This window comes from Condylura cristata, unplaced genomic scaffold, assembly GCF_000260355.1.
Source record: "Condylura cristata isolate star-nosed mole 26May11 unplaced genomic scaffold, ConCri1.0 scaffold00003, whole genome shotgun sequence".
Lineage (NCBI taxonomy): Eukaryota > Metazoa > Chordata > Mammalia > Eulipotyphla > Talpidae > Condylura > Condylura cristata.
In genome coordinates, this window is record NW_004567104.1 from 40,281,466 (window position 1) to 40,294,139 (window position 12,674).

The 12,674-nt window shown below is 42.7% G+C and overlaps 1 protein-coding gene across 1 annotated transcript; it reads left to right on the forward strand.

The window, feature by feature from the left end:
• Window positions 1-664: 664 nt before the first annotated feature.
• On the forward strand, window positions 665-9,784 carry GCSAM (germinal center-associated, signaling and motility). Its single transcript, XM_004675461.1, has 6 exons — window positions 665-692; window positions 4,032-4,167; window positions 5,404-5,448; window positions 6,455-6,501; window positions 8,343-8,371; window positions 9,470-9,784. The coding sequence occupies exons 1-6, from the start codon at window positions 665-667 to the stop codon at window positions 9,782-9,784; spliced, it is 600 nt and encodes a 199-aa protein (XP_004675518.1).
• Window positions 9,785-12,674: the final 2,890 nt, after the last annotated feature.

Consider the following 12,674-nt stretch of genomic DNA (forward strand, 5'->3'; position numbering starts at 1 on the left):
CTAAGTACACTGCTGAGGAGAGCAGTGGGCAAGACAGGAAAGGTCTGCCATGCCATATGGGTCACCTCCGGGGTCTGGGATTGAACGCGCACTGAAGCTGCAGCTGGCTTGCAGTTCTGTGCTTTAACATGTTGCACCACCAGGGAGGGCCCTGCCCATTTTTTTTTTTATTGGTTATCTTTTCTTCTTAGTGAGTTTTGAAATCTCTAACTATTATGAATAAAATTCTGTCTATTAAATATACGTTTTGCTTTTAGTTTGTACAAATTGATTCCATTTTGTTTTAATCTTCTCTATTTAAAAACAAAGTTTCACTCTCTGGTTTTTCTAAGAATGCAAAGTGGTTTAATAATGTTGGACCTGAAGGGGAAACCCACAGCCCATCTGTATTGCAGACCAGGGCTTCCCCCAGGGACTTGAAGCACTCATTATTGACCAGTTATCTCTGGTTCAGGCCATTAGCCCAGTTCTTTCTGGCTCTGACACTGTAGGAAGTTGTACACCTCTGATCCGCCTCCCTCAGGCTGCTCCTCCCCTTCACACATAGTCTTCTCCTTTCAGCTTTCTGCACTGGTGGCTCAAACAACAGGGCCCCATCTCTCAGTGTGGAGCGGCACAGTCAGGGTGCTCTGCAGCTTAAAGGGGAGAAACCAAGAGGAAGAGGATGGGGAACTCTCTTCTCAGGAAAAACAGGTGAGTACAGATTCCCTCGGAAATACCTGGAGGGTTGACTGGAATGCAGTCAAGAGAAGAAATCGTGATCTGTTCTTGGGATGAGCCAGTTGGGATTGGGTAAAAACTGGCCAAAATGAAGAGCCTACTGTGTGCTGTGCTAGACGAGTCCAGTTCTTCATAGATTTGGGGTTTAGTGTCTTTGCTGTCTGTAGTTACAGAGAGCAGGGGGTGAGAGCAACTGAAAGAGGGGAAAACTTTATCAAGAGAGGTCTAGGCAATGGAGCATCACCCAAGAAGTGGAATGACTTTCTGAAGGCCAGGAAGGGATGCTCTCCTGAGCTCCTCCTACCCCACAAGGAGTTCAGAGATGCCAATACACTTTCAGTAGCAAAGAAGTCCAAAACATATAATAACAATCTTCCAGCCAATGTGAAACTTCACCTGGTGCACGCTTTCAGCAGCAACAAATAGATAGAGGTCATCAAATTTGGTGAAGAACTTGGCTTGACTTGACTTTTCTGGAGCTCAGTGTTCTCATTTTATTATTTATTTATTTTTAAAGATTTATTTACTTATCCATACAGAACTGGGGTACAGGCCAGAGGTACAAGGGCAGTGAGAGGATTCACCAGAGACAGAATGGGGACCAGAACAGACTGGCTGACGAAGTACAGTGCTGAGGGGAACAGCAGGCGGATCAAGAAAGGTCTGCAGCACCATGTGGATCACCTCTGGGACCAGGAATCGAACTTATGCTCAAGTGGCTTCAGCTTCCTAGTGCTGTGCTTAAACCCACTGAGCCACCTGCGAGGGCCCTATTTTTTATTTTTAAAAGATATATATTTTCTCATACAAGAACTGAAGTACAGACCAGAGGTGCACAGGTGGTGAGAGGATGCACCAGAGACAGAGTAGAATGCAGAACAGGTAGCTCTAGTGAAATACACTGCTGAGGGGAGCAGCGGGTGAAGCAGGAGAGGTCTGCCACGCCACGTGGTCAGCTCCTTGGCTGGGAATTTAACTGCTGCAGTGACTGCGAAGAGCCTCACAGTACTGTACTTTAATGCACTGCGCCACCAGAGAAGGCCCAGTGTCTCATTTTAAATGGAAACAATAATGCAATCCCGACTGTGGAGGGATTCTGGGGCATGTTTGCTATGCAAGACCTGTGGGAAATTCAATAATTGCATATTTTCTTTTGCCATCCTCATCATTAACATCAAAGCAGCCATTGTAAAAGACACTGTCCCCCTAATCAAGGCCACAGGAATCAGAGTGAGGTGGTCTAGGAGAATAAGCTGGCCAGCAGGGGTCTTTGCATGATTGTATGATCCAAGTCTCGTTCATGGCCCTGGGAGCCAGGACCGTAGATATCATTCAAAAGAAGGCTTAGCAATGCTTCGGAATGTCCCACACTCTGCTCTGTGAGTCAGTGTGCCTCGGACACTGTGGGCTCTTCGCAGGCCTTTATCAGCCTTCAGCTCCACAATTCTATCAGATTACACATTTTTATTTTAATGCCTAAATGTAAGCTCCTCAAATATAGAGATTTTTCTTACTTATTTTTGAACTTTTATTTCTGACATGTAGTAGGTACACAATGTTAGATGAATGAGTGGCAGTGTAAAGAATTATGTTTCTTGAGAAGAAAAATAAAACACAAATATGATCCAACTGAGAAAATAGTGATTGACATCACATTTGTAAATTTGTTTTTAGATTATGACTATACTTATCAGTTGGGAGAATAATTGTAAATGCGTAAAGTATAAACAAGAAGATACACTAGCAAACAAGCGATAGAATTATCTTCATTTAGTATCTATATCAGCCATTTGTGGCTAATGTGTGTCATCCATGAGCGCTAGTGACATCTTCTGCCCATTTTTGTTTCAGACTTTGGTCTTTTTTGTTTTATAACGATTTGTTTCATTGATACATTTAAGAAATTTGTTTTATTGTACTTTTAAGAAATTGGCTTTTTATGAGAACTATTATTATGAGATTATATGAGAACTATTAAAATTATTATGAAGAATTAATTTTTATTATGAAATAAATAAAATTTAAAAATTATTATGAAAACTGTTTTATATTTTATTTTAAACATAATATTAAATCTAGAAAACTTGTGGTTTTGCCAATGCATTTATGTTTACATTTTTTCCCCATTTCAACATGAGACAAATGCCTAATTTAGCTTTCTGTGGCTTTATTGTTTTCTTTTGGCCCCACTTAGTATGGGGTGTCAGATACTAATGTAACTTTTCCGAACAGTTCATTAACCCAGCATCTTCATTTCCATGTTGATTTAAAATGTCTCCCTTAATATATTCAAAAATCTTGTACTTAGTTGGATGTGATTTTCACCTTCACCCCATCACCACTCATCATCTAGTTATCATCTGGCACAATCATACCATGTCTGTGCAGATCAAATTTACTATAAACTACACCTCCCCCCCCCCCCACAAAGTGTAGAATGGCACTTACCTTTCAGAGGAAAGAATCCGTCAAAAGCAAACCCAGCCTCTTCCACTTACTGGTTCTCAGACATCTTGCCTCAAATATTTGGACACCATTTCCTCAATAAAAAAATAGAATGGATTGATTAAGGGATTATATAAAATTTATACAATATAAATGTACACAGTAATGACTATATGTGGCAAATATTCATGGTATATGTATACAAATGTGGTACGTATATTTAGTTTTACGTATATTATGGTAAGTAGTATGTATAGTGTGTATATATGTGTGTGAATGGTACATAAACAGCAAGCATATAGTTAGTGTTATTGGACATTGTTTTCCTCCATAGTCACAGTGTCCTCAAAAGAAAAGATGGTTCTACAGACACTCAATCCAATGAAATACATGTATTTATTTTCTTTAGTTAAACCTTTCTTCCAAGTTTTGAGTCTTCATGCTGTGTGTAAATGAAGCTGATTTACATGAGATAAGGCCAAAACCCCTTTGATATTCTGAGTACAGCACCTGAAACTGTACCAAAGAGATAAGTCTGTCTAAACACTGATATCTCAGGATCATCACAAGGTTTTCCAGATACTCAAATGGTTTAGTGCTGGTTGCATATGGAAATTTCAGAGAACAATGGTAGATTATTACTGTGGCAATAGGGAGAAGGACAGATCAAAGACAGACTATGGTCTACACTTCAAAGAGGTCATATTAACGAAGATGAATGCCAGGAGGAATTCCACTATCAACACAAATATCCAGTATCAGGTGAGTCCAGTATCAACATAAATAAGAGAGAAAAGGAAACATGGAAAAATTATGAAGTGAGGAAAAATTATGAAGAGAGAAAAGACTTACCTCATTCCTGTGTTGTTTTAAGTGTCAGCAGACAACTCAAGAGGTAATCTGGAATCTGGGAAAGCAAGACTCCACAGGCTATCCAAGTGGGAGCAAATCCAACATAAGATTCCCCATCCTTTTCCAGGAAAAGTGGAATCTGCGATTCCTGTACTTCAACAACAGATGTGAGACAGAGAATAAAACATTTGAAGCTTTGACTGGAGATGTGACATTTGGTTAGGCACCAAAACCTCATCACAGGAAATCAGACCCTCGTTACCTGTTGTCTTTGTCTAGCTCATGTACCTTTGTGCTCGAGCTTTGTACCAGCCATTTCATTTAAGATCCAAGCTTCTATTTCTGAGGTGGTGACCACATCCCCCATGTCACTACAATTGTTGAAAGGTTTGTGGAGAGAATCACTTGTGATTACCCTAGGGCAGTTAAACCAAGACTTTCTCACAAACTTTAAAGTGCATGGAATCACTGAAGTATGGAACTAGAATCCCAAAGGTAGTAAAGCCGGTTGTTCTGTGGCTCATGGCTTCTGAGGGAACTCCCTGGGAAAGTTCACCAACAGGGATATTTTTGCAAGGTGATTTCCAACTGTTGTCACCTGGTATTACTATCACAAGCAGTCCTTTACAAAGGGCTTTTGTAGTCAACCATGTAGGTTGCCTGAATGTCTCCACTCAGAAAGGTGCCCAGGATACTTTGACTTCCACCTGGAGGTCTGACTGCAGAGAGACCTCTTGTTTAGTTTTACCTTGGGGGCCAGAGGAAGATTGGATGAGCTCTTGAGCTAGTTAGAGTTGCTCTGTCGATGGCTACTCAGTCATTTATCAAATATCTATTTTTATTCGGTTCTGAGCACTGTGACACAGACCCTGATGAACAACATAGATATGGTCCCTGATCTTGTGATGTTTTAATGTAGGAGGACATAGACAGGTGAGCAGACAGTTCTAGTGTGGTATGAATAGCATAAATTTGGAGTGCAGTGGAATCCTTTAGAAATATTGCCCAACTTATACCTAAAAGAAGTTTATAGAAAACCCACATGTTATTCCTTGATTTCTTAGTGATAACTCTTGCATTTTCCTCATCACAAGGAACCAAAAAAATCACTGGGACTGAGAACAAACAAGCCCTTTTCTTTTACTGGGAATACAGTAGGAAGTTCCTCCCATGGTTAGGAGTTGGTGGTATCTTATATTTCCAAAGTGTCAGCTACAGTCATGGGTGTTAGAGATGTACTAGCATAATAGGTAAGCCCAAGTCACCAAGGATGAATATTCCATTGGTGGGAAAAATGATTTTCAACAGAAATGGCAAAAGGAGGGAGTTACTCTAACCACCTCAGAAACCAACCTTGTGATTTATGTCACCTCTCGGGTGTTTCAGATGCTGGGACTGCCACATGGCTGAAGGGTGTGTCTGCCTTCCATGGTGAGTGGAGACCTGTTTTCAGAAGTTATTTCCCCAAGTGTGGTTTCAATGTGGTATTTACTGAACTCCCTGATGTCTGTGGTCACAGAGAAAACTTGTCATCAGCCCAGGCACAATCTCCAGGGAAGTGACGCTTCATGTTTGGTGGGAAATGGGAACAGTCATCTTTTGGGTGGAACATGCTTCTCGCAGGAAAGCAATAATGAAACTGGCTGCCAATGTAGAAAGACCCTCAATCACACTGGCAGTCCCTGGGTCTCCCAGAGCAGAAGTACACCTATCTGTCCCTGGCACAGACAACTAGTAGCTGGGGTGATCGTATAATCCATGGCCCCAGCTGGGAGAACTTCGAGAGTGAATGGGGTGATAAAAGAGCGAGGGGTCAATGAGTGTTTGATAACGGCATTAACCAAGCTGTCTGAACAAACCAGAACATCGGGTCATCCTCACAGCTGAATCTGTCCTTGTCTCAAGATATGGACAGGTCTGTGTTCTGTTTATACTGTGTTTTTCCAGGGGGTCATTCACAATTTTACAAGTTGCTTTTGAGCTTCTATGGGAAGCGCTTACCTGTTGCTTGCTTGCTTGCTTGTTTGGAGATGTTAGATTGGAGCTGAGATTGGGATTGGAAATAACCGTGGCTCCTAAATCACTTGATATAAAGGAAATATATTTTATCAGAAAAAATTCTTCAAGACAGTTACTTATCACATCACCATAGGTCTCTACTTTTAAGTAAATTCCATGTCAGACTATAATAGGTAGAATGGGGCAGGGGAGAGAAAAAGAGAGAGGGAGGGATGGAGGAAGGAGATAAAGAGCTTTCTACTTGGACCATCCTTCTTTGTACATTTTTCTGTCCTGTTCTCTTTCTGCGTTGAAGGAAGTACTATCAAAGGTCTACAACCTCAACAAATTTGAGTTAAAAATAAGCTTTTATAGATGAGTTTCCTTTGAGAGTTTCTGGAGATTGAAATGTCAAATTTACTTTCTTTTTCTTTTATAGGAAAAAACTACACCTATTTAAAACAAGGCAAAATTCCCAAAAAGAAAGTAAGTTACAGCTTCCAGATCATTTTCATTTTGACAAACTGCCCCTTCCCTGTGCCCCCAAGGCTCCTTGGGCGTATCTAGTACAATACTTTCACATTTTGCTGCCACTTGTCTAGTTCTCTGTATCTTTGTCTCTCCTCAACATTGAGCCCCTGAGCTCCTTAGCCCTCAGTGGGTCCCTGAAGCCTGTTACAGGAACAAAATGTTAACTGGGATCAATAAATGCAAAAGGTTGAGATAGAACTACTTGGAAGAACTTCAGAGAGATCATATGGGAATGGGGAGCACAGAGGACGGACAGGACCTCATCAAGGTCACTTTTGAGGACTTTGTCTGGACAGATGCAAGAGGCCCTGAAAGACTTTAAACAAGGGGGCCTTCCCGGTGGCACAAAGGGATAGGGTGCAGCACTGCAAGGTGGCCGCAGCCGCTTCAGTGCAAGTTCGATCCCTGCCCACCCCAGAGGTGATCCACGAGGCCCGACACACCTCTTCTGACCAGCCCGCTGCTCCCCTCAGCAGTGTACTTTGTCAGTCTGCCTGTCCTGCTCCCCACTCTGTCTCTGGTGAAGTCTCTCACCGTCTCTGCACCTCTGACTTGTACCCCAGTTCTGTATCTTTAGAAAAAAGAAAGACTTTAAACAAGGGGCATGATTAAAGACACCACCCAGCTTGCTTCAGAGAACAGATTATAGCTGGAAGTGGCAAGAGCAGAAGCTGGAGACCACTTAGGAGGTTGATGCCATGGGGTCCAGTGACAGGTCAAGGCTGAAGTTAAGAAGGTAGAATTCAAGGATGAGAGGTGGCGAGGAAAGGCCACTGCATTTCTATAGAAGAAAACGAAAGGAGTCTTGCTGTTTCAGGGAAGAGCCTAGTTCATTCACTCTGAATTTAAAAATTAGCTCTGTAAGGCATGTAAATAAAAATATAAACTTCCTGCTCCTAACTATTTTACCTAGGGGAACCATGGGCCCCCAGGAGCCCCAATCTCCACCAGAGCAAAACACGGTAGGATTAAGACCTCCAATGCCAAAACTCTCGGACCCTCTTCCTGCAGGGATACTTGGGGAAGTCCTAGGGCCATGGGGAGCTGCAGGTTTGAGATCTAAGATGCCAGTCCTAGGGAACAGAAACCCATCATATGACAAATAAAATGGCTCCGGGAGCACACTCACCTCCTCAAGGGTGACTTCAGGAGGCTACCACAGGTGTCTGCAAGAGGGTAGCGAGTGTATCCATTTGCCTCTTGGCTGAGTGGCCAGAGACCTTTGTTTCTAAATAGTAAATTGACTATTGAAAAATTATCCCATTTCTTTGTGCAAGCTCAGGAATGAGACTGTTCAGCTTAAACATTTCCTCCTCTGCAAATCCTTCCTTGAGCACCAGCCCTCACATTGCTGCTGTTCTCAGTCATCAACAGTAGAAGGGAAAGCCCTTCTCTACCCCTACCCCATCTGTTAGGCCCTGTCTGCCTGCTCAGCTACCCTGCGAGGACTACTAGGCTGTTTTGTCTTTGTTTTTAGAGCCTCGGCTCCCTAGTGCATGGTACATAGCAGGTATGCAATGAGTTTTGCCTAAGTGGGGCCGGGAGACAGGGAGGAAGGGAAAGGCCAAGTGTTATTTACTGTGTAAAACCCATCAAAATTTTCCCGCCATTCTCCATCCTGCCTCTGAGTGCAGCTCTGGCTGGCTACTAGCTGACCCGTCACTCCACAGAGACGTGCAGTGGATCAGGATTGGCTGAGAGCTGCTCCAGCTGCTCCTTGGCTCTTGGGTGCTAATTTCTGACTCCTCAAATCTTCCCATGAGCAAAAATTCATTGATTGTATTTTCTTTTTCCAGATGAAGGACTATCGTTTTCTCCCACACAGGTAATAAGAACTTCTTTGAGCCTTGTGGTAAAAATGCAAACAGCCCAGATGGCAGAATTTGGCTTCCAGGTCCCCTTCTGACATTCATATGAATGAGAGACTTTGTGTGTGTGTGTGTTGGGGAGGGGGGGGGCTATCTGTATTTTATCTCATTTAATTGATAATATTTCATTACCTGTTTGAAGTGTGCATCATTGAGAATCAATGTGTATATATAGAAAGAATTAGATGCAGTGTTTACGAGCCCTGGGGCTGTATGAAGGGCCTGTTGCAAAAACAGCAGCCACCTCTGTTATGCAACTTATTGAAAGGAACTGATAGTTATTGAACAGTTGGTTGATGCCTGAGCACTGCAAACTTCATGTTGTGTAACCCTCACAACGACCTAGGAGATTGGCATTGCGATTTCTCCCATTTTAAGGGGAGAGGCTGCTCTGCTCGGTGGTGGGAAGGGCTCCCCGGTCCCTGTGGCTGTGTGTGCCACATGTGCTGCTTCTTTCCTGATTCTGCTCATCAAATGTCCCTGTGATTGTCCTCTGAGGTCACAAGGAAGCTTCATCCATTATATCAAGCATACATTTCATCTTTCAAGTTGCTGAGAGATTAAGGGGTCATCCCCCATAGCGAGAACTACAAGATGCCAGAGCATGAATCAAGACAAAACATCTCACTTTTTCCCTGTACTTGGTTGCTTTGCTCATTATTTTTCAAGATTTCATTCAATTGGGGTTTTCGCTTTAGTTGTTTCTCTTTTTATTACTGCTATTTCCTCCAAATGGGTGATTATATATTATAACCAATCATTTTAAGATGCCATCCGTTTGCTCTTAGGTATAAAGATTGGCTGCTGAGACTTTGGGGATATATGGAGAGGTCAGGGGGTCTCTGCAGAACACAAGCCAGAAATGACATCCCCGGGGCCAGGCTGAGCCCGGCTAGTAAGCTAATGGCTGCATTGGGCGGCCATTTAGCAACAATGGCCAAGCAGTAGACCGGAGGTGGTTGTGGAAAACTTGGCCCAGGTTGGCTGTGCTGGCACTGAAGCATGAAGGGAATAGCAAGGGGCTAATCTTGATGAGGCTCTGCTTTGCCTCTCAGGGGAACGCGGACCAGAGCTCCACAGAGGATCTGTGCTACACCGTCATCCATCACAGTGTACCCAGGAGAAGGCCGTCCAGGAACTCTGCTGAGGAGTTCTACGAGAACATTTCCCCCAGGCCCGAGAAACCCAGAGTGTTGTCGGAAGCAACCGAGACTGAGTACTCTATTCTCCGGGTGACTTGCCCCCCAAGGCACGTGCCCTCTGCAGAAGAGGAATATGAACTTCACATGCCTGATCAAATCTTCTCTTACTCCCCGCGGCACTCACACGTGCGCATGCCTTCTTCTGAGACGCAGTTATCCCACTTATAATGAAGTGGTTGGAATGATTCTTATTTAACAGCAGCAAATACAAGCTGGGGGCAGGGAGCTCCGGTGGAAGCAGCTGAGGAGCACACGGCCCTTCCACCTGCACCCCCCCCCCATATACATACCCCATATGCACACACACGTAGCTCTTCCTGAGGCATCTCTGCAGGACGTGGTGGACAAACCACAGGGACTCTTAGATCCTACTCAATATCCACAACCAAGGATCAAGCAACTATCTTACACACGCCATTCTTTGAGAAGGGAGTGACCGTCGTCGGGTGCAAATGATTTTGGAAATAGGCTGTTCTGCTCCGAGGTGGGTGGGGCTCTCTGGTCCTCTACATCTATGTGCGCCAAGAGTTCTCCTTTGTCCAGATCTTCTCATCAAATGTCCGTGTGCTTGTCCTCTGAGGTCACAGGGACGCTTCACTCATCATACTGAGTGTCCCCCGGGCTGTCCACTCGGGGTGTGTGAGCCCAGCCTTTGCGCACAGCCTGCAGTGTGCTCTTATTCTGCGCCTCTCAGCAGAGTCCTTTTCATGTCCTTGCCTCACTGACCCTCCTGGTGTGTTTGGGTTGAATCCAAGAATTCCAGGTCAGGCTTTTATATAATGTTCTATATGATTTTGACCCATTAAAAAAAACTTTATATTTCTGCCATGAAATTTTAATAAGCAAACTCATCCAAAGCCTGATGTTCTGGCTTCCAACTCAGTGCTCTCCCAAGGTTCTACACATAGCAGAACCTATACTATATGATAAATGTGTTAGTGACATGAATAAACTTTCCACATGGAAAAATAAGCGCCCTACATACTTCTCTAATGAGCTCTTCTCTGTGTGCCCCGACGACTTATTTTCTCTTACCTTTTGTTCAGTGGTCCTAGAAAAAACGTCTCAAACCCTAATCCTGGGGTGTCAGTAATCTGCGACCTTCAGGACAAATTTAACCTACCTCCTGTTTTAATAAATAAAATGTCATTGGAACTCGGCCAGGCTCACTTAGTTACATATTTTCTACAGCTGCTCCACCGCAGAACAGTGTTTTCACACAGACGTAAGTCCTGCAAAGCCAGAAGTAATATTTTGGTGACTTAAATGAAATGGAAATTTATTTCCCATTCACACAGCAACATTACATTCTAATGATTCTTGTTTTTAATGTTGGTTAACCTTTTAATTCAAATTATAACGACTTGCCCTTTATCTGCATAACTATATAACTTTGGGGTTTCAGCTTCTCCCCTGGACAAGTGCACATCTCACTTCCCTGCCACCAAAGCTCCCGCCCCACTCCACTAGTTCATGATCCCCCTAGCCTGTGCCTCCTTCTCCGATGGCCACCACATTTGTAACAGAATACAAGAATTAACAAAAACAATCATGATTAGACCTAAATTTAGAAATATATCTGATTATAACTCACATGAGCTTTTATTAATAAATGATGTAGAAATACTAAGCCACAAATTAGATAAGTGAGAGTAAGAACACTTAGCAAATTAAACTATTTTTGTATTCTTATAGATGTTGTCGACTTCCTTTTCTCTCACCCATGACCACAGTCTTTATTTAAGGAATGCTAAAATAGGAAGAGTGTTGTTGAGACAAGCCTTAGATTTTGTCCCCAGAAGTAACCAAAGTTAAATAACTTTACTATATAAAATGTGCAAAATACCAAGTTGGGATAAATGCAGCATCTTGAGGTTTGATGTTGTCAACATAGGTGTCGTCAACATAGGTTTGCTAACTTCAACCATCAGCTGATGGTCTTTAGCTAAAGCTTCTACTATCTCCTATATCTGGTCCTTCATTCACTTCCTGTGTTTAGCAAAAGTTGTTCACAAGGAAGCCTAACTTTGACCTTTGACCTGAATTCTTTCAAGTTCAAAAGGAGGCAGGTGTTGAAGCAAGGGGTATTACAGGAGATGAAACAGGGAGCTAGATAGACTTAAGGGAAACTGGAGACCGGTCAAGATAATCAGTGATTCAAATCCTACTTCTATCTTTTCCTCATTTTGTGCGAAAGCAAAAGAACAAAGGAAAACAAAAATCTCTATGTTGCATGGGAAAATGTACTATGTCTCATGATTCAGGGTCATCCAGTAGACTTCAGTGAAGCAGAAATACAAAATGGATGAGTTTTACATTAGAGTCATTTACTTGGAAACTGGTTCATTGTGGAAGTCGATTTTAATGTACATGTTCAGAGCTTATCTTGTGGCTGCACTACCTGTCCCAAATAGTATATGGTCTTTGTCAGGAATATATTAAATTCTAACCAAAGAATATTGTTGTCTTATAATGAAATTTAGAGGGATTGTGAAAGGGAGTTGTTTAGTAGAATTCTGGGAGGGCTTTGAAGTACTTAGTATCTCCGTATATAATGCTGACCAATTTTTCCAGAGATTTCAGGATTACTGATAAAAGCTGTGCACCTACTTCAAAGAAAACGTACATTCACTTCCCCCTGCCTCCACCCAGATACAGACATACATTGTGCACAATTTCAAGAGGTTGCAGGTGGAACCCTTTCAGATTGAGAACCCCTATTCTTCATAAAGAAACTGAGGCCAAGCACTTAAATTGCTTCCTCAAGTCACAAATATGATCAGAAAACTCTCCTCCCCTGCGCAGGTCTGAAACCTGCCCACAGCCGAAGTTCACAGAGGCACATTTTACGCGGCCGCTGCAGGCCCTGTGGTTTCCGTTTTACATTCATACTAGCATCTATAAATAAAGGCTTAGTCAGTAAATAAATCTTAATTTAGAACAGAAAACTACCAAAAAAGGGCAAGCATAGGTCAGGAAAATCTACAGTTGATAACTAATTTGAATGTCATTTTTGAGGACAACCTGGTATGGCAGGTGCATCAGATTCTCAGGGAGG

What these genes read in the sequence shown, in the direction of transcription:
- GCSAM (XM_004675461.1), top strand. Translation starts at nt 665, where the DNA reads ATGGGGAACTCTCTTCTCAGGAAAAACA. An exon ending in CTCTCTTCTCAGGAAAAACA is followed by an intron (nt 693 to 4,031) that starts GGTGAGTACAGA and finishes CATTCCTGTGTT; the next exon opens with GTTTTAAGTGTCAGCAGACA. An exon ending in GCAAAATTCCCAAAAAGAAA is followed by an intron (nt 6,502 to 8,342) that starts GTAAGTTACAGC and finishes TTCTTTTTCCAG; the next exon opens with ATGAAGGACTATCGTTTTCT.